Source organism: Scleropages formosus, chromosome 20 (genome assembly GCF_900964775.1).
Source record: "Scleropages formosus chromosome 20, fSclFor1.1, whole genome shotgun sequence".
Taxonomy (NCBI): domain Eukaryota; kingdom Metazoa; phylum Chordata; class Actinopteri; order Osteoglossiformes; family Osteoglossidae; genus Scleropages; species Scleropages formosus.
In genome coordinates this window covers 24,955,851-24,982,948 of record NC_041825.1, presented here as the reverse complement: position 1 = coordinate 24,982,948, position 27,098 = coordinate 24,955,851, and the positions used below count along the sequence as shown (strand labels likewise).

At 44.4% G+C, this 27,098-nt stretch overlaps 1 protein-coding gene across 1 annotated transcript; it reads left to right on the top strand.

Annotated features, from left to right (window-relative positions):
- The first annotated feature begins 13,353 nt into the window (after positions 1-13,353).
- elfn2a (extracellular leucine-rich repeat and fibronectin type III domain containing 2a) lies at positions 13,354-16,596 on the top strand. The gene has a single exon (XM_018740832.2). The coding sequence runs from the start codon at positions 13,613-13,615 to the stop codon at positions 16,367-16,369; it is 2,757 nt and encodes a 918-aa protein (XP_018596348.2). The 5' UTR covers positions 13,354-13,612; the 3' UTR covers positions 16,370-16,596.
- Positions 16,597-27,098: the final 10,502 nt, after the last annotated feature.

Genomic DNA, 27,098 nt, shown 5'->3' with positions numbered 1-27,098 from the left:
CCATCGTCGGCTCCTCAGTCTCTCTCTCACTGCCTGGTCCGGAGAAAGAAATAGAGGCCTTAATTAGCTTCAGCTGCTGTTGGACCGTCCCCGGCTCCGCCCCCTCTTCAGACCACACTGACATGCTACACAGTGACTTGTGTGTGTTAGTGTATTTGGCTTTAATTTTTTTTTTTTACCGCTAAGGCACCAAAACGTAAATGTGATGCAAGTGATAGTGATGCATTCAAGAAAAGGAAAATGATTACGATTGAAAATAAAGTGGAAATAATAAAGCAATCAGAATGTGAAACGCCAACGAACACTGGAAACGTGAACATTAAAGTTTCTTTAACATTTTGCACTCACACGCACACAGACACACAGACAAACACACACACTTTCACTCTCTGTCTCACTGTTATAAATACTGTAGTTGTCACGACCATGCCTGCACCTCAACCAGCAGCTTCAATCCGAGCACTTGGCTATAAAAAACAATTCTCAACCTCTTCCCAGTTGCGGAATCTCACTCTAGAAAACTGTTCCCTCTGTGTTCCCAACCTACCTTGCGTTGCTCTTCCAAGTCTTGTCCCTCATCATTCCCAAGTCCCGTTCAACGTCTCTTTGATAACGACCGCCCGACTTGTTCCTCAACCACGATTTCAGGTCCTTGCCTCTGTTTAGTTTGCCAGTTGACCTACTATTTGTCTGTCCCAAACCACATGAGCATAACTAGTCCGTTGATTCTGAATAAACGATCCTGCACTTGGGTCCAGCCTCCTCCATGTCCTCTGTTCGTCATAACAGTAGTAACATTTATTATTATCTCTTTCTATCTCTCTCTAGGGGGTGCGGTGGCGCAGTGGGTTGGACCGCAGTCCTGCTCTCCGGTGGGTCTGGGGTTCGAGTCCCCCTTGGGGTGCCTTGCGACGGACTGGCGTCCCGTCCTGGGTGTGTCCCCTCCCCCTCCGGCCTTACGCCCTGTGTTGCCGGGTAGGCTCCGGTTCCCCGTGACCCCGTAAGGGACAAGCGGTTCTGAAAATGTGTGTGTGTGTGTATCTCTCTCTATTATAAATACTGTAGTTACACACACACACTGACTGAAACTGCTTATCTTGAGCAGTGTCACAGTGAGACGGAGCCTAACCCGGCAACACAGGGCATAGGGTTGGATGGGAAGGGGACACACCCAGGACGGGATGCCAGTCTGCCGCAAGGCACCCCAAGTGGGACTTGAACCCCAGACCCACCAGAGAGCAGGCACAGGACAAACCCAGTGCGCAACTGTGCCCCCCCCCCCACTGTAGTTACATTTATTATTCTTATTCTTCTTCTTATTATTATTATTATTATTTTTATTATTATTATTATTATTATTATTATTATTATTATTATTACATTGTATTGGGGGCGCGGTGGTGTGGCAAGTTTGGCCTATGCATGCTCTCTGGTGGGTCTGGGGTTCAAGTCCTGCTTGGGATGCTTTGCGACGAACTGCCGTTCCACCCTGGCTGTGTCCCCTCCCCCTTCAGCCCTGCACCCTGTGTTGCTGGATTAGGCTCTAGTTTGCCTCGACCCCTCTTGGGATAAGCGATTCCACACAGTGTGTGTACATTATATTATTATTACTGTATTGTTATGTTAAAGATGTTTTAATGTACCTGGAAGTGTTTTTTAATGTTTTTTATGCATAGAAAGATGCACAATATACTTTATACTAAGACAAACATTTGACAAACTGATGTTAGATACCCACCATACCTAACTGTTCCGACTTACATCAAAATTCTACTTAAAGACAGACTGAGGACACGGAACTCGTTCGTAATCCGGGGGCTGCCTGTACCCTTCAGTACGTGCTGTGGCTATTCACTCCTTTATGCAGTTGTTTTTTGAAACCATTTGAAGATGATCCAACAGCAAGCCCTATTTCAGAAGCAAAAGACAAGACATGGGAGACATTTGAACACAAAACCCTTCCACTATTGGAAAGCTCTTGCTAATAATTTATTTTATGGAGCACACTTTTTGAAAACACTTCAGGTACAACAGGAATATTTATTCTAATGAGAGCATCACAGGGCTTGTTTGCTAAGAGGTAAGACACCAACCCTAAAGGAGATGGATTTGAAATGGAAGGGAAGGGTACGGTATTGTTGGCTTAAGCACAAATTTTCAGTTCACTTTGGATTAAGGCATCCTCAGTGAAGAGAGTGGCAATATGAACAACATAACAACAACAGCAAGAATAAAATCATACTGATGCCCTGAAGGAAGCATCTGCTTCTTGATTAGGAGGCTGTATAACTACTTATGTTTGTAGATCAATTTTGTTCAAAGAGCTATTTGCATAATGATCTTAACCACGGTTTACTTATATGATGGTTGTAACCATGTTGTTGCTTATACTGTATATGTGGTTGCTTGTATGATGATTGTAACCATGGTTTTTCTTAAATGACAGTTCCAGTATCTATGGTGTTGGTTACGTGATAATTGTACCCATGGTGTTTATATAATGTTGCTTAATGAAAATCACAACCACACACACACACACACACACACACACACTGTCTGAACCGCTCATCCCATACGGGGTCGCGGGGAACCAGAGCCAAACCTGACAGCACAGGGCCTAAGGCTGGAGGGGGAGGGGACACATCCAGGACAGGATGCCAGTCTGTCGCAAGGCATGCCAAGCGGGATTTGAACCCCAGACCCACCGGAGAGCAGGACCCGGTCCAACCCACTGCACCACCACGCCCCCACAAATTCACAACCATGATATTTCAAATGGTATTTCTTATGTAATGGTGGTAACCACAATGTTTGGATTTGATGGACAGAACTTGTCCAGAGGCCAGTTTCTCAAAAAATTAAATTTTTGTGTCCAGGCTCTGCCCTTATTTCTAACCCCACACCTCCTCTTGTTAGACCTGCTCCACCCTGCCTGTCCACATCCTGCTCAGTAGGACAGATCTCCCTAACGTGCAACCAGCCTGAATTAAACTCTCTGTTGTGTTACATTTATGTGACCCATTTAATTAGATCAGCACTCTAGTGGGTCAAAAGGCACAAGGGAGAGGAGGTAAGAATCCAACTGAAATACAGAGATGGGAGAGAGAGAGGAAATACCTAATTTTATCTGGGTTATGCATTTGCCTAATATGTGCCCTTGGTCATTTATTGGGTTGCACATTGATGCCAGACCTAAAAACCACCAATATGCACACAAATACAGTACTAGTCAAAAGTCTGAGTACAACTGTGAAGCATCTGTATGGGACAAACTGGACAGAAGAATCAAAACCAAGCAACTCAAAAATGTTTTATTCTGGGAACTTCTGCAGAAGAGCTGAGATGACATGCCTGCTTGTCTCCTATTTAAACTCTTTAAATGAATGTCTCATGAAAAAAAAGCTAGTTTCCAGCAACGTGTTGTCACACCTTCCACTGATACTGTATACACACACTTAGAGACTTGCTGTATACACACTTACAATGGGTATTGTGTTATAGGGGGTAATCTTCAAAAACCACACATTTACTTGCATCTTGACATAAAGCCTTCTCTGACAGTAATGACAGTTGTTTGACCTTGCTTTCAGCATATAATTTTTTATAACTTTGTTTTTAAGAGGAAAAAGAAAATGTAATTATGAAAGAAATCTTGAAGTATAAATAAAACACATTGTGATTCAGAACATAATTTGCATTTTGTAGAACTGTGCTGTTGCTATTTCAAAAAAACACTTTACTTGCACGTTGCTACCTGCAGCCTTGTTTTTTCATCTGACCACCCAACCTCATATTCTCTTTGAGAAGGTAAAAAAAAAGAAATTACTCAATTTGATATGTGAATTACTTTTTTGAAAAATATCAACAAGCAGAAAATAATGAACCCCATTGACATTTACAGAATATATTCATTAGAAAGAAAAACATTTAGATAATTTATTCATTTTAACTTGCAGTCTTTATTTTGAAATTCATATATCTAAATAAGTCAAATGTAAAATCTCAATGATGATCATAGTTCAGTGACTTCAGTAAATTGTTTTTGTATCAGAAAGGGTCCTGTACTGTGTCATGGCCACGGTGTTCAGGCAGGCATCAGACTCAATTGCACAGTGTTTTCCTTTTATTTTGGAAAACAGAGAGCAGGCTAAAGAATGGTCGATGGACAAGCACAGGTCAGGCAATCGCAAACATTGGTCAAATGGCAAGACAGGAATCATGAGTGAAACAGGAACAGGCAGAAGGTCGGAGAGTTGGTAGGAGCCACAGAAACACAGGTTGATGAGGAAGCAGCGGTCACTAGAAGGGAGGTTCCACAGTGAGGATGCAGCAGCTCTCCCTTTTATCTGCCTTCTAGGAGACGGCAGGTGTCGCTGATGCACTGGCTGATAAGGATGTGACAGTACCCCCCCCCGACGGGCGGCTCCAGACGCCTGAAACTCGGAAGGCGGGCGTCCTCCGGGATGAGGTGCTGGGCACTTCGGATGGTCCCTATGGAAGTTGGAAATCAGACCAGGGTCCAAAATGTCTGAAGCACCCACCCAAAGACTTCTCCTCCAGCCTGTAGCCCTCCCAGTCGACGAGGTTCTGCAGGCAACCCCGGCGTTAGCGCAAGTCGAGCAGGGTCCGCACAACGTAGGTCCGGTCTCCGTCAGTTGACACCGGTGGAGGCTGGGTCGCCGGGGCCGTCGGTTGGTGCAGGGAGATGCTATAGGGTTTTAGGAGAGACACATGAAAGGTCAGGTGTACCCAGAGGTCTGGGGTCAATTGCAGGCGGTAAGTCACCGGAGTCACCTTACACAGGACCTTAAACAGACCAGTAAAACAGGGCCCAAGTTTCTTGGACGGGACCTTCAGGCGGAGGTCCTTGGTCGAGAGCCAGGCATGTTGACTGGGCAAGAAGGAGAGGGTGCGACAATGGCGATCCACCTGGGTCTTGTACCGGTCTGCACTCGGGCGCAGGTGGGTCTACACCATTCACCATACCCTCCTGCTCTCTTGGTACCAGGTTTCCACCACCAGGATTGGGCTCTGTAGCGTCTCGCCAGGAAATAGGGCAGGCTGGTACCCTAAGACACGCTGGAAAGGGGACAATCCGGTGGTGGAGTGCGTTGCGACGTTGTGCACGTACTCCACCCAGGGCAGGAACCTGGCCCACTGGTGCTGTCTCTGAGAGCACTAGGAACAGACATACCGCGAAACGTCCTGCTGGAGTTGTTCAACCTGGCCATTTGCCTACAGGTGGTACCCCGACGTCAGGCTTACCTTGACTCCCAGAAGGCCTTCCAGACCTGGGAGATAAGCTGCTGTCCCCAATCCGAAACTACGTCCTCCGGGAGTCCATACAGTCGAAAGACCTGCTGGGAAAGCACCTCAGCAGCCTCCAAGGCAGTAGGGAGCTTGGGTAAGGCAATCAACTGGCAGGCCTTAGAGAAACGATTGATCACCGAGAGCACCACAGTCTTACCCTCTGAGGTGGGTAGGTCAACCAGGAAGTCTATGGCGACGTGGATCCATGGTCGGGACAGTGCTGGGAGAGGTTCCAGGAGCCCTGCAGGCTTCGTTGAGAGTGTCCGGGTTTGAGCACACGTGGAGCATGCCTGCATGAAGTCGGTTACGTTGTCCGCAATCGAGGGCCACCAGAACCGCTGCTGAATTGTGGACCTTATGCACCGGAAGCCAAGGTGCCCTCCTTCAGGGTCGTCGTGGGCCCATCTGAGCAGGGAAGTTCTCATTCGGCTCAGCACATACTCGTTACCAGTGGGGTTCCCCGGAGGTTCAGCCTCAGTGACCTGCGCAGCATCTCGATGCAGAGGAGCAGCGGCTCTACTCCAAGCTCCTCCCAGATGACTGAGCTCCTCACCCTATCCCTAAGGGTGCGCCCAGCCACTCTGCGGAGGAAACTCATTTCTGCCGCTTGTATCCGCAATCTCATTCTTTCGGTCATGATCCAAAGTTCATGACCATAGGTGAGGGTAGGAACGTAGATCGACCGGTAAATTGAGAGCTTCGCCTTATGACTCAGCTCCTTCTTCACCACAACAGACCGGTACAATGACCGCATTACTGCGGACGCCGCACCAATACGTCTGTCAACCTGCCGCTCTATTTTTCCCTCACTCGTGAACAAGACCCCGAGATACTTAAACTCCTCCACTTGAGGGAGCAACTCCCCCCTAACCTGGAGGGAGCAATCCACCTTTTTCCAACTGAGAACCATGGCCTCAGATTTGGAGGTGCTGATTCTCATCCCCGCCGCTTCACACTCAGCTGCAAACCTCTCCAGTGCACGCTGTAAGTCTTGATTCGATGAAGCCAACAGGACCACATCGTCCGCAAAAAGCAGAGACGAGATCTCGCGGCCATCAAAACAGACACCCTCTGTTCCCTGGCTGCGCCTATGTCCATGAAGATAATGAACAGAATCGGTGACAAAGGGCAGCCCTGGCGGAGTCCAACATGCACCAAGAACAAGTCTGACTTACTGCTGGCAATGCGAACCAAGCTCCTGCTCCAGTCATACAGGGAACGAACAGCCCGTAGCAGCGAGCCCTGAACCCCATAATCCCGAAGTACCTCCCACAGGATGCCACGAGGGACACGGTCGAATGCCTTCTCCAGGTCCACAAAACACATATGGACTGGTTGGGCAAACTCCCATGAACCCTCCAGCACCCTAGTGAGGGTATAGAGCTGGTCCAGTGTTCCATGGCCAGGGCGAAAACAGCATTGCTCCTCCTGAATCCGAGGTTCAACTCTCCAGTACCCCGGCATAGACTTTCCCAGGGAGGCTAAGGAGTGTGATCCCCCTATAGTGGGAACATAATCTCCGGTCCCCCTTCTTAAAAAGAAGGACCACCACCCCGGTCTGCCAGTCCAGAGGCACCGTTCCCGAGCTCCACGCAATGCTGCAGAGGCGTGTCAGCCAAGACAGCCCCACAACATCCAGAGACTTGAGAAACTCGGGGCGGATCTCATCCACCCCCGGAGCCTTGCCACCGAGGAGTTTTTTGACTACCTCAGCAACTTCAGCCAGGGTAATGGACGAGTCCCCCTCCGAGTCAGCAGCCTCAGCTTCCTCTACGGAAGGCATGTCGGAGGAATTGAGGAGATCCTCAAAGTACTCCTTCCACTGCCCGAGGACATCCTCAGTTGAGGTCAGCAGCGTACCACTTCCACTGTAAACAGTGCTGGCGGAACACTGCTTCCCCCTTCCGAGTCGCCGGACGGTTTGCCAGAATCTCTTTGAGGCCGACCGAAAGTCTTCCTCCATGGCCTCACCGAACTCCTCCCAGGCCCGAATTTTTGCCGTGGCGACTGCCAGAGCCGCGTTCCTTCTAGCCCGCTGGTACCCGTCAGCTGCTTCAGGAGTCCCATGAGCCAGCCAGGCCCGATAGAACTCCTTCTTCAGCTTGACGGCATCCCTTACCTCCAGTGTCCGCCACCGTGTTCAGGGATTGCCGCCGCGACAGGCGCCGGAGACCTTATGGCCACAGCTCTGAACCGCTGCCCCAACAATGGAGGTTTGGAACATAGTCCATTCAGACTCAATGTCACCCACCTCCCTCGGGACCTGGTTGAAGCTGTGTCGGAGGTGGGAGTTGAAAACCTCTCTGACAGGGGCCTCCGCCAAATGTTCCCAACAGACTCTCACTATGCGTTTGAGCCTGCCAGGTCTGTCCAGCTTTTTCCCCCACCATTGAATCCAACTCACCACCAGGTGGTGATCAGTTGACAGCTCAGCCCCTCTCTTCACCCAAGTGTCTAAGACATATGGCCGGAGATCAGAAGGAACAGCTACAAAGTCGATCATCGATCTCCGACCTAGGGTGTCCTGGTGCCAAGTGCACTGATGGACACCCTTATGCATGAACATGGTGTTTGTTATGGACAATCCATGACTAGCACAGAAATCCAATAACAACTCACCACTCGGGTTCAGATCAGGGAGGCCGTTCCTCCCAATCACGCCCCTTCAGGTGTCATTGTCACTGCCCACGTGGGAGTTAAAGTCCCACAGAAGAACGACAGAGTCCCCAGTGGGAGCGCTTTCCAGCACGCCCCCCAGGGACTCCAAAAAGGCCGGGTACTCTGCACTGCTGCTAGGCGCATAAGCACAAACGACAGTGAGAAACCGTTCCGTGACCTGAAGGCGCAGGGAGATGACCCTTTCATTCACCGGGGTAGACTCCAACACATGGCGGCTGAACTGGTGGGCTATCAATAAGCCCACACCCGCCCGCTGCCTCTCACCTTGGGCAACGCCAGAATAGTGGAGAGTCCACCCTTGATCGAGAAGAGTGGTTCCAGAACCCAAGCTGTGAGTGAGCCCGACTATATCTAGACGGTATCTCTCAACCTCCTGCACTAGCTCAGGCTCCTTCCCCGCCAGTGAGGTGACATTCCAAGTCCCAAAAGCCAGAGTTGGCACCCGAGGTTTGGGTCGGCCGGGCACTCAACCCCGACCACCACCCAACTCACAACGCACCGGCCCCTTAAAGCCTTTCCGGCAGGTGGTGAGCCCACCGAAGAGCAGCTCCACGTCTTGGCTTCAGGCTGAGCCCAGCCAGGCCCCGTGGGCATAGACCTGGCCACCAGGCGCTCGCATGCGAGCCCCCCCTCCCAGGCCTGGCTCCCGGGTGGGGCCCCAGTGACCCCATACCGGGCGGGGTAAACGAGAACCTTGATTTAATGGTCATCATAAGGGGGTTTTGAACCGCGCTTTGTCTCGTCTGTCGCCCAGGACCTCTTTGCCATGGGACACCCTAGCAGGGGGCATATAGCCCCAGGCAACATAGCTCCTGAGATCATTCAGGCACTCAAACCCCTCCACCACGTTAAGGTGGTGGTTCAAGGAGGGGAGAGTGAGGTTTTATATGATTCAAATGCTGTGCAGTGACCGGCGTGCAAGTTGCACAACTTATTAGCTCACCCTTTTTATGCTCAAATAGTAGTGACTGGACCCTAATATTTCACATTTTGACTCACTGGTAAACTCATTGGATCCACTTCCACTCTTCAGACATCCAGTTTCTATACTTTTGGTGCAGGCAAGCCTGATTTCAAGCAGGTGTACTAATACTTTTGACTGGTACTGTAGGTTTAAGGGAGCAGTTGGCTTGGTGAGTAAGTAGTAAGTCAGTGAAAAATTTTCAGCTAAAATGATGTTTTTTTTAAAAAAAATGTAAGATGTGTGTAGGCATTTAATTTATTTAATTAGATATTGTTTTCCTCCTTGAGCTTTCACAGCTGTGGGAGTGAAGGAGATATCCAAAATTGTCTTCCTTCACAAGTTATCCATTGTATGTGTAAGTTTTATTATTGTTGCCGAAGCAATTTGGTCAGTCAGAGAGGTGCTGTGTGCATTTGACATTGGATGAACTCCAATGGCTCCCTTTGTCTTTCTCTGTTTCCCCATGGTTTATCTAAGTGCTTTGCTTGCATGTACATGCTGATTCGAGGCAGGAGAGTGAAGGTAGTTATTACACGATTGGTGCCACAAGATAAATAGTGTGGAGAGAGGAAAACATTTTCTCACGCAATTTTATTAACAGGTCAGACAAGCCCAGCAGTCTATCACATGGTATACATTATTATCATTCCTTGTTTCAGCTGTTTTATCGAAAAGCGCTTAAAATGACTGCATATTTTCTAGTAGCAAGTATTCAAGAATAGGACTCCTCTTGGGACTCTAACCAATAGCTAAGTAGCTAAAGAAATCAAGCTGTGTGTCTTTTTTGCCAGTGCTGTACAAGAAAGCTAATCTATATTTGTTATTATGTTCTATGTGTGTATTAGTTTTCTTGGCCATTTTTAAAGGTCAGGTTTAGGGTTAAGGTTACACTAAAAATGTAGCGTCCGGACGGGAGTCCGACACAGATCCGCGTTGCTATTACGTCCGAACACGGACAAAAAGTAGAATGACCCCACGTGCAGACTGAGAGTCATATTAGGAGTGCACGGTGCAGAAGCACTCGGTGGAAGTGAAACAGGAAATGTGGGACAAGGAAACACACACTGTGTTTGAACTAGGTGAACAGTGAAATGCTACGCTGTGAGTGTGACTGGAACTCAGAGACGTGATGAAATACCAGACTGGAACACTGGACCAGGACTGGAGAAGAAGAGGCAGGAGCTGACAAGACGGGCACTCAGGACTGGAACATAAACACCTATGATACAAAGGAAACAAGAGACTACTGAACGTCAGAAGAACACAATGGAACCACTGATTAAGAATCTGCAATCAGTCCTGCTCTGCTCGCTCCTTTTATACCTCCGTGACCTATGAGACTGTGAACGGTACGTGGGTGTTGACTAGCGGCAATGAGTGATGCCGCCTCTGGCCAGGAGGGGCATTACCCCTGTGGGCCATGACAAAAAAATGAATGAATGAATGAATGAATGAATGAATGAATGAATGAATGAGCTTTATTGCCAAGTATGTTTACACATACAAGGAATTCATCTTGGTGACAGAAACTTCCACAGCACAAACAGAATGACAGTGACAAGACACAAATAATAAAAGTAGAGTGGGCTAATAAAAGATAAAAAAAAATATATAGAGTATAAAGTACACAATATACAGAATAGACACTAGACATTATATGTTTGTACAGGTATGTTATATACAATGCAAGGGAAGGTAAATAAGAGATATGATGTGAAAAATAAATATAAATATAAATAGTGTTGTTTATTGCACCAGTTTACTTCCTAGGGGGCATTTATCTGTTCATGAGGTAGATGGTCTGAGGAAAGAAACTTTTCCTGTGCCTGGTTGTCCTGGTGCTTAGTGCCTTGTAGCGCCGGCCAGACGGCAAAAGTTCAAAGAGGAAGTGGCCTGGGTGCAAAGGGTCTAGGATGATTTTGCCAGCCCTTCTTCTCACTCTGGACGAGTACAATTTCTGGAGAGTGGGGGGGGGGTGCCGATGATTCCTCCAGCCGTCCGGAGTATCCGCTGTAATCTTCTGAGGTCTGATTTTGTAGCTGAGCAGAACCAGACATTTATAAAGGTGCAGAGGACAGACTGGATGACTGCAGAGTAGAATTGCATCAGCAGCCTCTGTGACAGATTGAACTTCCTTAGCTGGTGAAGGAAGTACAACCTCTACTGGGCCTTCTTCACAATGGAGTCTATGTGGAGCTCGCACTTCAGGTCCTGTGAGATGGTGGTGCCTGAATGTCTCCACTGTTTCCACAGTGTTGCTCACTATGGTAAGTGGGGGTAATGCTGGGATGTTTCTCCTAAGGTCCACAATCATCTCCACCGTTTTGAGCATGTTCAGCTCCAGGTTGTTATGACTGCACCAGACAGCCAGCTCTTTAACCTCCTGTTTGTAAGCAGACTTGTCGCCGTCCCGGATGAGGCCGATGAGTGTGGTGTCATCTGCGAACTTCAGGAGCTTGACAAAGGGGTCTTTTGCAGTGCAGTCGTTGGTGGACAGGGAGAAAAGCAGTGGGGAGAGCATACATCCCTAGGGGGCGCCAGTACTGATCGTGCGAGTCTTGGATGAGAATTTTCCCAGCCTCACTAGCTGCTGCCTGTCCATCAGGAAGTTGGTGATCCACCGACAGATGGAGGTGGGCACAGAGAGTTGGGTTAATTTGGACAGGAGGAGGTGTGGGATGATGGTGTTGAAGGCTGAGCTGAAGTCCACAAACAGGATCCTCACATAAGTCCCTGGTTTGTCCAGATGTTGCAGGATGTAGTTAAGTCCCATGTTGACTGCACCATCCATAGACCTGTTTGCTCGATAAGCAAACTGCAGGGGGTCCAGTAAGGGTCCAGTAATGTCCTTCAGGTAGGCCAGCACCAGTCTTTCAAATGACTTCATGACCACAGACATTAAGGCGACAGGTCTGTAGTCATTAAGTCCTGTGATTTTGGGTTTCTTTGAAATGGGGATGATGGTGGAGCGTTTGAAGCAGGAAGGTACTTTGCACAGCTCCAGTGATCTGTTGAAGATCTGTGTGAAGATAGGGGCCAGCTGGTTAGCACAGGTTTTTAGACAGGCTGGTGAAACACCGTCTGGGCCTGGTGCTTTCCTTGACTTCTGTTTCCGGAAGACCCGATGTACCTCCTCTTCACAGACCCAAAGTGTAGGAGGGGGGAAGAGTGGGGTTGCTGGAGGTGTTGGTGGATGCATGGAGAGAAAGTCAGAATGGGTGTAGTGTGTGAAACAGGGTTTCTTCACACGGTGCTGGGGAATGATGTCTTGTAATTGGTGACGGAAAAAAAGTCATGATTATTGGTAATATTCCTTGCATGTACCTTATAAAGCTTTGAATCTTAAAAATGAAAACTGCAGTTCTGGAAAAAAATCTGAAAGGTTCATGTGCTATAAGTTGCATGTCGATGTAATATACCACAGAACTATCTTAGTGTCATAGCTCCAGGACACAGGACAGGAGACCAAACTCAAGTGCAGTGCAGTTTATTTTGGGCGAAACAGGAGAATGGTCAAGAAAACAGGCATGGGTCAGTCGAGGTACAAATGTTATCCGAGGGGGCGTCGCAGAAATCCAAATCCAGGAAACAAGAGCCGTAGGTCAGGGAGCTGAGGGAGACGTCGAGGGGGGAACAGAAGAAAGGATCAGGGAGTGAATAAGCAAGACAGAGCACAGATCGCAAGGCGAGAGCGGGGTCCAAGGAGGTTCCATGATCTGCCCTCTATCTGGCTGCTTCTCGTATAGTCTGCTGCTGTTGATTATTGGCAGGTGCAGAGGAGAATCATGCAGCCAGGGGCATGTCACTTCGCATATTGGCAGCTTAATATAATTTTTTAAAAAAACTTAAAATTAATAAATAAATAGAAGCAATTTGATATTTGAGGCTTGCTAATATTGTATTATTTTACGACTAAGCGTTCACAGCTAACTGTTGAAGGGTTACACAATAACAAAGTTTTTAAAAAAATTGAATATTGGAAGGCTGTTTTTGAATTTGTAAAGAAACTGATGAAATTGTTAAATAATGTTCTGTGTGCTTAGGTTGGTCTATGTTGTGTGACATTTTAAAGTAATTTTTAAATTATTAATAAAATATAATTTAATTCGGCTTCCTACAATAAATGAAAACTTTGCCGAATGTGTTAAAAGGTTCTCACACATCTGGTTGTTTTCTAAGCAAGAAACCTTGCACAAATTGTATTCTCTGTGAGATGTACGTCACTTTGGAGAAAAGCGTCTGCTAAATGAACAAACGTAAATGTAAATGAAACCTACTGAAAAAGGATTTTAATCAATGTTCACTTTTGTATTTCAATGCATATTGCAAGTTTTGTTAACATGAGCACTGCTTGTGTTAATATGTGTTTTTCTCTCCTCTCTACAGATTCGACTGTTCCAAGAAAATACGGAAAGATTGAGGAAAGCCATGGTTATACCCTGCTGCATCAAACACTGTAGGCCAACACAGAAGACCTAAAATGGGAACTGTTCAAACCACCATGCTGCACACTAGGGTCTGATCTTGAGAAGCCCTTTTTCCTTATAAGTGTAAAGTTGTTTTTGTCTGCTTTCCATTTCCTTCAAGGTAAACCTCTGGCCAGGATCCCTTCCTATATTACCCTTCTAATCGAGACCCATCTTTTGTTTTTACTTCATTATGGCCAGTTGGCTCGGCATTTCCTCCTCTCCCACTGCCAGCCTTTCCTGTCTACTTCTTCTCCTTCTGCCCTCACTCCTGCTCCTATACCTACCCACCCCAACCCAAGCTGATTGCTGGCTCATTGAGGGAGACAAGGGCTATGTATGGCTGGCCATCTGCAGCCAAAATCAGCCCCCCTATGAGACCATCCCCCAGCACATCAATAACACGGTCCATGACCTGCGCCTCAATGAGAACAAGCTGAAGGCCATCTTCTTTACCTCACTGAGCCGCTTCACTAACCTGACGGATTTGAACCTCACCAAGAATGAGATCTCCTACATTGAGGATGGGGCCTTTGCAGGACAGGCCAACCTGCAGGTGCTGCAGCTGGGCTACAACAAGTTGACAAACCTGACAGAGGGTATGCTCAGAGGCCTGGGGCGCATGCAGTGTCTCTTTGTGCAGCACAACCTCATTGAGGTCATTGCCTATAATGCCTTTTGGGAGTGTCCCAGCCTCAGCAGCCTGGACCTGTCCTCCAACAAGCTAACTCGCCTGGACCCATCCACCTTTACCAGTCTTAGTAGATTGATGGTGTGTGAACTTGCAGGGAATCCCTTCCACTGTGGATGCGAGCTGTATGGTTTCCTCACCTGGCTGGAGGTCTTCAACAACGTGACCCACACTTATGACCGACTGCAGTGTGAGACTCCTCGGGAGTTCTTTGGCTTTCCGTTGCTCAGTCCAGTTGCAGGCCATGGGCGCAATGCCCGTGTCATACTGTCCTCAATGTGCCGGGATGGAATGATAATCCCTGGCATCACCTCGCTACCACCTGACTCAGATGCTTCAGGCCTCGGCCCAGATATATCAGATCGTGTGGGACTTTACCACCAACCCACTGCCTCATCCACCACAGACCCCACCTACAGTCCTAGCATTAAGCTTCAGGATGTCTCCCTGTCATCTGCCTCCTTGCTGGTACAGATCCCCAGGCCATACACTAAGATGTACATCCTTGTGCAGTACAACAACACGTATGTGTCTGATGTCATGAACCTGAAGAATAAAAAGGAAATTGTCACCCTTAACAACCTCAAGGGACACACCAACTACACATTTTGCGTTGCGTCCATCCGCAATTCCCAGCGCTACAACCATACGTGCCTCCAATTTGCCACACGAACGCAGAGCCCTGATGATATGCGCCCCAGCTCTTCCACTACTACACACTACATCATGACTATTTTAGGTTGTCTATTTGGAATGGTCATTGTGTTGGGGCTGGTCTACTACTGCCTACGCAAGCGACGTATGCAGGAAGAAAAGCAGAAGTCAATAAGCGTCAAAAAGACCATCCTAGAGATGCGCTATGGCCCTGAGGCTGCAGCAGCTGCTGCCAATGATCCATCAGTTGTCCACAAACTTCACGAGCAAGCACACCACCAGCATCACCACAGCAAGCTTCCTCCTTCCTCCTCCACCAGCTCCGGGATGTTGCAAGGCTCAGCCAACACCAGCTCCTCCCGACTGTCTTCCATCCCTCAAGTGGAGAAGATGTCCACCGCGTTCTCTGAAGCTGTGACCGCGAACAAGGGAAACTACATGGATGTGAGGACTTCTGCAACTGGGGAGGAAAGGGTTAGAGATGGAGGTATGTCAAGCATGGGGGGTGAGAACCTGCGACAGGATGATAGGACAGAAATGGGAGAGGACTCTGATGATGATGGTCAAGGCTCTGCGTCAGAGATTTCAACTATTGCTAAGGAAGTGGACAAGGTCAACCAGATCATCAACAATTGCATTGATGCACTCAAGCTGGATTCTGCAGGTACTGCTTCCACAGCAACAGATAACCCCAACTCTCAGGCACCATCCTGCATCTCCTTAGGCAAAGGACTTATCCCACTTGCTTCTGGGATTACAGAGGCTTGCCAGATTGTTGCATCTCCCAAAATTCCACCACCACCCCCTCTTCCTCTTGTCCTTCCACTTTCTGAACGGCCAGGCATCAGTGGTGGGGGATTCCTTTCTCCGCCCTACCGGGAACCTCCACCAGCTACGGCTGCCCGACCAATTCAGAGACAGATGAGTGCGGATGCAGCTGTTGTGATGATGGGCCCTGTCAAGAGCCGCTGCAATGCCTCCTCCAACATGTCCACTAAAAACACTCGTGTCTTCAGCCTAGATGTTCCTGAGCCCCACAGTCCAGACTCCTGCAAATATCCAGACAAAAACAGTCCCATTGGTTGTGGGGAGCCCCTGGAGAGACTACCCCTGGTAGTCAACCAAGGAAGTAGTGGCAGTAGTGGTGGGGGTGGTGTTGGCAGTGGGGTTAACAGTGGGTGCAATACAAGCAGTGGGGGAGTGAACACTGGTGCGCAGCACCACCTAGAGGTGCAGCCTGATTACCACTGCTCGGAACATAGGCACTCCTTCCCAGCCCTCTACTATGAGAGTGCTGCTGACTCACCCATTCAGAAAGTCTCCTTCCTCAAGCCCCTTTCTCGCACCAAGAGGGACGCTGCCTACTCCCAGCTCTCACCTCGTCACAACAACTACTCGGGCTACTCTTCAAGCCCTGAGTATTCCACTGAAAACACGCTCAGGATCTGGGAGCGCTTCCGTCCTTATAAGAAGAATCCTCGTGAGGAGGCTTCCTACATCGCCGCTGGCCACGCCCTCCGGAAGAAGGTACAGTTTGCCAAGGATGAGGATCTGCATGACATCCTTGACTACTGGAAGGGTGTCTCAGCACAGCAGAAGCTGTGAGGGGTGGGGGCACAGTAGGAGGGAGACTCTCTTGAGAGCAAAGCAGACTCCTCCATTGCCTGACATTTTGATCCTTGACAGAGCCTTATTATCCATCTTAGGGAAGAGGTAAGGAATGATGGACCTTGTGTTGATAAAGCAAGAATCAAGTGGGTTTTCTTAGTCTCTATTAGGTATAAATCAGAGAATAGTTGAAACTGCATAGGCCAAGTATCAGAAGTACTGAAGGGGAGCAACACTCTATGCCAAAATCCTATATCACCAACTGTGTTGTTTATTACTTCTAATTTTATTGTGTATTGATAGGAGGTATTTTTAATTAACAAAATGTGAAGTTAGCTATGGTATTTTATGTATGCTTGAATCAACACCCTGGGGTGTATAGTCACATGATTTAAATTAAATTAATTGTTCATTGCTTTAATTAGTTAATTTAATATGTTGCTATTGAGTCAGAATTGTGACAAGTCTAAATACAGGCTAACCAGATTTCACGTTTCTGTCTGAATACACGCAGGTGTAATACATGGCATGCCGGGTATCACATTCATTTCAACAGCAGCCAAGTGTGTCTCTTCCTTTGTATTCTTCATGAAGTCAGGAGTCTTATGAATTGTGTAAACCAAGAAGTTCAGAGTTCTGGAACATAGATACCCTTTTCAAGCCATGATAAAATTTGCATTTCAATGGCAATCACCACTGGAAATTACTATTGTGTTAGTAAATTGCTTCAAACCTGTCTATTTATTGCAGAATATAAGAGTCTATACGATTGCATGGTTCGTGGTGCTTGGTAGTAACGTGGTACTAATTAAAAACAAAAAAACTACACTGGAGACCCGACATAATGTGACTCAATACAACACGGAATCACATATAACGTGCTCAGAGCTTGGACCCCAAATTTTTTTCAATTAATTCCTTTCCATGTGTTTGAAATCTGGGTGGTTCCCAAACACGTTTCCGAAAGTTGAAATATATAGTTATGCAATATAACCTACGTACAGACCTATGGTGAAAAAGAAAAAAATTTACATTTTATGTGAAAAACCTTTTGAAAGATGCCAAGTAGATCTATGTTGTTTTTGTCACTTCTGTTGTTAAGCTTTTTATTTTCGTGATTTTTTGGTGTAGCTCTCTCGCTCCAAAGCAGTACGGCTAAATTGCTCAGATGTTGGGATACTAATTTGCAAAGACTGCCAAGTCAACAATGTTGCAACAACCCTTTTGTTTTCCACGACCTTTTGATTTAGCTTCACTATCTTGCTACAAAACAATGCAGTTTTGACTTGTTGAGCAGTGCTTTGCAGATGTGACTAATTTGCTAAGTCAGCCAAATAAAACATCTTTGTTGTTAGATAGCCCTTTAGCAATAATAGCATTTAATGTTACAGAACTTATCGCATGTGGATACTTTGGTTTATTACATTGCGGTTCGTCAACAAAAACAAGAATTCTTGACTTGCACTTTATTCAATGTTATTAATAATTACGAAGTATGTACACTACGATGTATCACTTATTTTCGCTTTCACACATCTGTGGATGGTTGCTTTTGCTTATGTTGAACTTCTCTCAGCAGCAAACTGGAGTTAAAGGTTTCTCAACCTTTGTCAAGACCAGAAACATGTTACAATGCTGACTCACTCTTATAACGCTGATTGAAAGTTTAGACCCTGCCCTCTGCATTATATCGGGTCTACAGTGTACTCATGGAACTTCTGAAAAAATTTCTTGAAATGGTGAATTATTTTTATATTTTATACCACTGTCATTGAGCACATGAGGATGGGTGGGAACATCTCCCTCTCGCGGAATACTTAACCTCTCACCCTGAAAGAGAATTAACAAACTATGAGCACTTTGTCATTACAATTGATTGGCTGATGGAGTTCCAGTAAGAAGGTAACTGCACTAAGGAACATACTAAACCTTTGATATACATTAGCTGTTTTAAAATGCACATAATGAGATCTTTGAACAGGACTATGTCTAAAAACATACATGATTTCCTTACTTTATTTTGAAACCTTTGCAGAGCTTCACCTCTGTAAAACTACTGCGCCTCCAATCCCCACCCAACTAATAGCACCCCATGCTCTTGTAAATTTCAGCATGCTTCATAGCTTGTTACTGATTTAATGTGTGCAGTAGAGAAACTCATTTGTCCCAAGTGGTGGGTGTGCATCAGGGCACTCTTAGTTCATTGTGATATTTCATTCTTTTTTCTATTCTGCTTCAGACTGGGGATGCCAAACAGGAGTTAGGATTTGATGTCCTCGGAACAGAGGGACATTTGAAACACTGTCCTTTCTCATTAGCTAGCTAGCAAAGAGTGGAGGGAGGAGCAAGGTTTGGTAGAACTGAAAGAAACTGCAGATGAGACTTTCTCCAATAAGTGGTGTAAACAGCATTCAGTTCTACATTTCCCACCACTACTAAAGAAACTGAGACCAGTATCTCCTTTAAAGGTACATTAGCAGTGCGCTTTATCTGGGATCAGTGTGATATGAAGTATTACCTTCTGTCGGCTACCTATATTATTTTATTTGTATACAACTTGCACATTTTGTGACCTCTTCCCTTTCAACTGTTGAAAATTACCCAGTTTTGTTGACTTAATATAAAACAGAACAAAACCAAAAAAAAACACATTTAATTAACTCATACTTTTTTTAGACTGTCGTATCATTCTTGTCCAGCTTAATTAGGTAAATTAATTAGCAATTAGCCAAAAAGGTGTCATGGGGTGGCTAAGGGAATTATGAGCACTGACAGATTGGTGATTTCATTAGAAAAGAATTCGTTCTTTTACAGTTATGTCATTAGCCTGATTTCACTACTTGCTTCCTGGCCACAGTCACCTGAGCCTTGGTGATTACTGATACCAGCACTAAATGCAAGAAGACTAACAGTGCCCTGTTCTCATTGTCACAAAGAGACCTCACACAGGTTGAAACTGAGTTCTTGAAATTTTTTTCCCATTGTCTGCCTACTTGTGGAACTGAATGTGTAGCTGTGCAGTGATCCACTTAAATTATATTCTAAGAAATACTTAGTGGTTTGGCACAAGAGTTGGTGTTGACGGAAAGGTTGGATAAGGAATTTCTAAAAGGCTGCACCTAGTGTTACCTTACTGCACCACTACTAATGAGCTGCAGTGGAGCAATGACCCCATCCCCTCGACCTTGCCTTCTCTCTGCCACCAACCACATCAGCGTTCATTCAGCCTGCATGCACTCTGCTCTATCTGTGGCAGCCCATTGATGAAAGTGCATCTTTTTGGTGGTAGCTCCGAGCGAGATGCCATTTTCTTTGGATCACCTCCCAGCAGAAGATCATTTGGCCACTCTGTGGAGCTGTCATTTTCAGTGCAATGAGAGAAGTGCACAGTCACAACTGGGATATTATGTGTGAAACAAATGCATTAAAAAAAAGTTGATTTTGGTCTGTATGAAGCAAGAATATTTTATCTTTGTTCCAGGTGATGACTATTTACGACAAAATGATATGCATCTTTGTGGATTTTTTTTTCCATCTGAAAGATTACTTTAAAAAACTAAAAAAGAAAAGAAAACTGCACTATGAAGTGTCTTGTTTAGTTTTGTACTGAAGTTGAAACTTTTCACTGTGGTTAAACACTTCTCAGATGTAGCATAAGCAAATGTAGTGTAATTTCGTTAAATTTGCAGAATGACATCAGTGCCTATTTTAAGTCTTGTTACTCTAATGCAGTGTTACTCACGAACTGGCAAATGCAGAATGACAAAGGACATGACAACTGCTGTGCTTGCTCTGAACCAACATTTGGCGCATGCAAACTGAATGAACACTGTCTTCTGCTGGAAAGGTGTTCTGCATCTTCACATCCCAGAAACTCCAGCTCAAAGGAACTGCTACCAGGGGCTTTACTGTGACCAAACTTCAAACAGTTGAAAAGAGATCCAAAATCAATCTCAGAAAAAATTGTGGACATGCAGACACAAAGACAGAAATGTACACAAACCTGCACATACCTGGTCACTTAAGAAAACAAAGGCTGAATTCCCTCTATGCGTTTACAGAAATGAATGGGCTTTAAAAAGAGTCCCCAGTCAAGACAAGCCAATGGGATGACAAAGAAAAGGAATGGAACCAAACACCTGTGAATATGAGCACATGCCAGTCAGCAGCATCTTTGTTGTCACCATGTATTTTCTTTAATACAGTGATATTTTTAGATTTAATTCCAACAGTCATTTAAATTTATTTTTTGGCATAGAGACTTCAGATTGGAAATAGCTGATATTCTGAAAAAACTGGAATGAAAGAGTTTATGTTTTGCAATTTTTATGTTATTGGTTTTCATAAGTCTGTTGGATGTCTGGAATAGTTGCATTAGTACTCTGTTGATTTTGTTGATGCATGCATACTGGGGTAGAGGATCAAAACAGTGAAATTGTTTCAGTTGCTCTCCTGACCAGCATACTCAGTGCTTTAAGTTAAAGTTGCCCCTCAGAATTCTGATTTCCAGAACCCAGTCCTGATATCACATTAAACATTTTGACACCTGGGAAAAGAGATTAAACTTGTAACTAAGTAAAAAGAGAACTTATTCTAATTCTTGGCTTTACAGATACAGATTATTGTTACTTTAAAGAGATGATTGTTCATTTTTTGTGCTTTGGAAAACATAGAAGTGTTTCAGCATCCTGAGCCTGGGCGTTGCCTTGTTTGAAGCACTGCATTAAAAATCAAAAACAATCCCTTTGCACAGATAAACATGCCTATGAGAAACTTTTCTACATATCTGACTTAGTGAGGCTTCAGTTTAGAGAGTGGCTAAAATAGCAGCAGTCTGAAAAGAAAGTACAAATATATATTCTAAAATTTATTTATGAACTGAACTGTATTTTTAATTTATTTATCTGACACCTTTATCCAGAACAACAGATAATGTTAAGTTTGTAGATTAAGCTGCTTAGAATGTTTTACCTGTTCATACCACAGTGTAATTTTTATTGGAGCAACTCAGGATAAGTACCTTGCTCAAGAGTACCACACCCGGAGCGGGCAAATCAAACCCAGGATCTTTGACTTGCAAGGTGCTAACCTCTACACTGTCTGCTGTCTTTGACTCATGTTCAGCTATGAAGGCATTCAGACTCAGCTGAACCAGTCAGCTGTCTTTCAACACCATGCACCTGACAGCATGGACATTATTTTTTACATTGCATTGCTGTCACAAAATGGAACACCAACTACCCCTAATATTCCTAAGGCATCAAGTATGGAATGACTGATTTGGAGCTGCTTGTCGGGTCATAGTTTTACTACTTAGAATAACAATGGGTTTCAGTTAATGCATTATGCATTGGCGCTCTGCTGCATCTTTAAAAACAGGCACATCTTTTAAGGTTGCCAGGTGGAGCTATGCATTTCTGGGAATGGAACCGAGACCAGTATTTTTCTTTCTTTCGTATTCAGCAGGTTTTTATTTGCACCTCGATTATTTGAAGAACTGACACCATGGCTTGTCTTCAGTGCATTCTAAGGCATTCACGGATAAGTCTCAAATCTATATTCCGTTTGTTATTGACATGCCTAGTGTTTTACATTAATAGGTAAGCCCTTCCAGCTGTAAATACTGAGACGGCCAGCATGGTTAAATGGGTAGCCTTTGAGAAGGCTGTTGAATAGATTAGTGGTCAAATTGATCACCTAATCCGTGCCGTTGGCTTTTGATAACCTGATTCTTCAGCATGGCTTTCACACGCATTTCTCAGCGTAACAGGAATAGCTCAAGCAAAGTGCAGCTTATATGTCACAAAGGGGCAACATATAAAAGACCTGTCATTGGTATTTTAATTCAGCTAGTCCCTACCAGCAGCCTCCAGGGCTTAGCAAGTGCTCAAAACCCTGTTGAAGCGGGCAGCCCAGAGCAACAATTTTCAGTAAAGGCACCTGATCACGTCTTCAACCTTTTCTATTCCAAAATCAAAGAACTTTGAATATATATCTTCCAGTTTATTCCTTGAAAGTATAGCTGTGACATATGTTGCCTATTTCTGCCAATTAAAATGCTAATTTGCTTAATCTGTTGACCTAATGGTGCAGCTTAAACACTTCATCTCGCTCATTGTGGGTTCTACCATTTCTGCACTTGACATACAACTGGAAGGAAACAACTAACTCACACTGTGCAGTATTGGACTCTGCAGAAGCCCTTCTTCACACATCACCTTGAGAAAGGGAAATGAAAAGCTAAAAAGTACATGAACAAATACTTGCAGCTAGAGTAAGCTCAATTACAGTAACAATTGAATTATTTTTTCCATGGCACTTTACCTCCCATATAAACTACTTGTTAATACATTAGTATCCACCCTAGGGTGCATTTTGTAGAGTGAAGATTGGTGGAATGTAAAATTATCCAATTTTTCTTTCTGTAAATCAGTCACATTAACGGTAATTGTTTTGCATTTAGCTACAAAGGAGAATTCTATTTCTTTTTTTACAAAGAATGCAGACATTTGAGATAAAATTACAGGCAGGATCTTCAGTGACAAATTAGTAATACATTGAGATGTCCCAGTTTTATGATGAGCAATCCATGAAACAGCAAATTCAAGTTGGAGTACAAGATAGCACTGGAAACTTGAATTGCCCTTTCTATCATAAAAACAGTCCCCAATATATGTAACTAGTGTGAGTTCAATGACTCTAGAGCCCTGACAATGATTCCACTAAGATTAAAAAAAGTATAAGTTACAAAAGGCAGTGCTATTGAGATCAATAAATGAGCAAGAGTAGTGGGTCCAGGTTTGTCCAAACGCTGTCTTAAATTCCTCTGTCCGTGCAGCTGATTGCGGGAAAAATACTGCAAGAATTTGAGTCTGAAAAATATTTTAATTTTTTTATGCTGATTTTGTTTACTGACTGTTTATTGTTTAATGACATTTTTTTTCTTAATTATATTGATAAATAATATAATAAAATTGCATGAATTGTACTGGGTTTTTAGTAGATGCAAATAAATCAGAAAAACCTTGAATAAGTGTTTTATATTTCACTGAACTAATCCTTCTTAGGCAGGTGAACCTTACTTAAAATATCTACAAATTTACACAATCTTCAAACTCAGATCCAGCTTTTCACTGCTGGCTGAAATAAATACAGAATTCATAGATTCAAATGGGGGAGACAAGTAGTTTTAAGGAAAAAAAAAACACAAACACACCTAAACGATGAAAGAGAACAGTTAAAAAAAAAAAAACAATGCTTTGGATTAAATTTTGAGACAGAAAATAAGTTTTTGGACTGACTCAGTGGTTAGTTGTCAGAGACAGAGAGACTGGCTGATAATGAAGACATGCTGAGAGACAAAGAAATAGATTTTCCTCAACTGATTTACACCTTATGGGGAAATCAAGGCCCTTTTTATCTCTCGCTGCAACTCTGCAGAGATGGCCGCTGCTCCCAGGAGGCTCAGGAGCAGATGCCTGCAGTGTGTTTGGCATCATTTGGGGATAAAAGAGCTCGCCTTCTTTGACATGCTGTGGAGTTCTGTGTGTGTGCACACATCTTGGCAATGATCAGCAATTGCACTCACCATTCAACCGCAGTGAGTCGGAAAGCATCGCTTCATCTGATTGGGGTAATGGAATAGCTTCATTGCATGAATGAGAACTGCTTACACAGCAGTTCATGGTTTGCACGTGATGTGCATTTTCAAGCACATGCAGGTATGCAGTGCTGAAACTAGGAAAGAGAATACTGATTTTGGCAGGCACACACCTTTCCCACTAATTGTGTCATGCAACGGAGTATTAACAGGAGCTATTTAGACTAAGTAACTTTCCAAAAGAGTTGTGGCCTCTCTTGAGACTGGAACTGACATCCAATTGGTTGAAAGTGTAGCACGAACTGTACTCTGTTGCTTTACAGTGAAGGACTGCATAAATTCTGATGTCTGCAAAACCCTGGGAACACTTTAATCTGGGGCTGCAGATTTGCACATAAAGGTCACAGATCTGCCCTCACATCTCCACCTCACCTTATCAGCCCCGTCTCAATTACCTGACAACAATAGGGATGTAATTTCAAGTTATTTCAGATGTAATTCCATTGATGTGTGATGCCGTTTTCCCATTGTGCAGATCGGATTGTGTTTCAGCAGATCCCGAGGCAATCAGAAATAATCCCCATTTCACAATTGAAGAAGGCCCTTTGAGTCGTCACTGAAGTGGGCTATTATCACAGTTGTCCCCATTCCTTGGGCCAGCTTTAGTAATAGGTGCATCCAACAGCCAGTAATATCAGATGGCCCTGCATATCAATTAATGAGGTTTTCTCCATTTGCTGCGAGCTGAGTGTGGGGTGGAGGTTACTAACATACAAGAGTGGCCATTGTTAGTACAGTTTGATCAGTGTTGTGACGATATCAATGCCTTTGTGCTCATTGACAGGCAGAGTCTTTCCTTAACTTGAGGAGTAATCTAGAGACTGAATGAAGCCTTAACCAGATGCCCCCACAGGGCAGTGTTAGGTGGCAACACTGAAGATGCACATATTTCAGCACTGCAGTAATTGGTGGCTTCATAATTGATTTTGTAGAAAAAGCAGGGTTTCTTTCCTTAAGAGCACATGCAGGTTTAATCGTGCAGGAAATACATGGCTTTTATCAAGTCACTTTGTGTTTCACCCTGTGGTGTTGTTTTAACAAGTACAGGCTGGGATGCTGAAATACTGTTTGTCGCTGTGTTCATTTGTTCTATACAAGTGGCAAATACAGACAACTGAGAAACTCTACAAGTAAAGTCAACAAAGCAAGAAAACAAACAGAGAGTTATCTTCCAGAAAAATAAATGGGAATTTTTTTGAGTTACAGCGTATTGCAGTGCCACTATGTGATCTTCTTCATGAACACCAGGACGGTATAGTTATGCTTAACAGCCATTGAAAAACCATTTTGGCAGGACACTGGAGATGCTATATATGGAGAGCACTGAAAATAGTTGCCTACATGTGCCAAAAATGTCATGTCTGTGTGAGATAAAATAGGGTCTAATGCAGGTCAGTCTCATCTTACCACAATCGGGTTTCTTATTCCAAATGTGTGGAATGCAAGGTGAACAATGGAGAAATATCTGTGAATTTTGTACACTTAAAAAAGGAACTTTTGGCTGTTTTTTACTGAGCTTGTTCTGTGTCTTTTGGATTTTCAGTTTTTTTGGGGGGGGGGGGGGGGGGGGGGGTGACAGGAATAGTGGAGTTGGGCATCAAATGACTGGGGCCAAGTTAAAAAAGGTTTACAGATGGGGTCGGTGACATGCAATTAAATATTTAAAGGAAGGCTGAAAATATAGAAAGTTAAAAATATATATTAATTGAAATTAAATAAAGTGTTATATTTGCATGATTTCCTGTATTTTCATGAGAAGAAATTTATTGTTGTGTATACTGAGTGGATATATGTCAAAAACAAAACAATATGAACTTAAGATTTTGTCCCTTTTTTGTGACAGAAATTTGTTCTTTTAAGACTTTGGGTTCATGTTTTATTTCTCATTGATAATAACCGGCTTCTTTGCCTTCATTGAACTGCTGTTATCCTTCTGATTTCTACGACTGTACTTTTGCTATGGTTACTGTTCACATCAATGTTGTTATTATCAGGGAGAGGATTCAAAAACCAGGGCAAAGTCAGTTTCAATGCAGCACAATGGAAGAGAGCATATAGATACATTATTCATTATTAAATCACTTAGTCAGCCTAACGTAGAACATAAAGTGCAATTCCAAAGTTTGAGTACATTTGCTGAAAATCATTTTTTTCATAATTTACCACATTTTGTGTCTGTGTCATCAGTTGTCCTTCATTTGCCTTCTAGACCAGATAGTTCTTATATAACCTTGTGGTAGATTTTAGGTTGCTGAAAAATTAAGGACTACCCAACTAGCCATAGCACATGCATCTTAGCCATTTGGGTTGAGATTCCTATGCACTTGGCAAAGATCATTGACTCTGTGACCAGACTATGATGCTGCTACCACCATGACAGACAGTGGGAACCACTCAAGAATAACTCATGTTCTCTCCCTGTCTGTAACTTACAAATACCCAATGGTAGGACCCAAATATTTCACATTTTGACTCCATAAAAAGACTTTGGCTCCTCTAATATACAGTTTCTGTGCTTCTGGCCAAGGTAAATTAGACTTCAAATAGGTTTACTTAAAAAGTGATTCATTCAAAGGATTAAAATGGATTAGCTGCTCCCTAAATCCAATGACGCTGACTCCAACTACGGTGATCCCAGGACCAGTGATGATAGACAGACTGTGATACTACTACTGTCGCTTTCCAATAAACAGATATGCCCATCCAGCAGACCGGTGCCAAGCAGAGTGAAGGTGAATCAGACAAAAAACGCCAAGCCCAGTTACACCGCCGTGTTAATTTGCTAATAAGCAATATAAATTTGCCTCATGGGATTGCAGTCCATATGGGTGAGTTTTTCAAATATCCTTTTGCTGGTCTGTCAGCTTGGCCACCAAACGCACTTAGATTGAGTATTGTAACGACACTGGAGGGATAAGTCTAATGGATTTTTAATAGGTACCCTTAATTCATTTTGAGAGGCCTGTATTAGGCAGTGACATTTTTAGCTCATAAAGAAGAATTTTGGACCATGCATGGTCAGTTGACAGCAGGCCTCCACTCAGACAGGAAAGGCCCTACATTTGG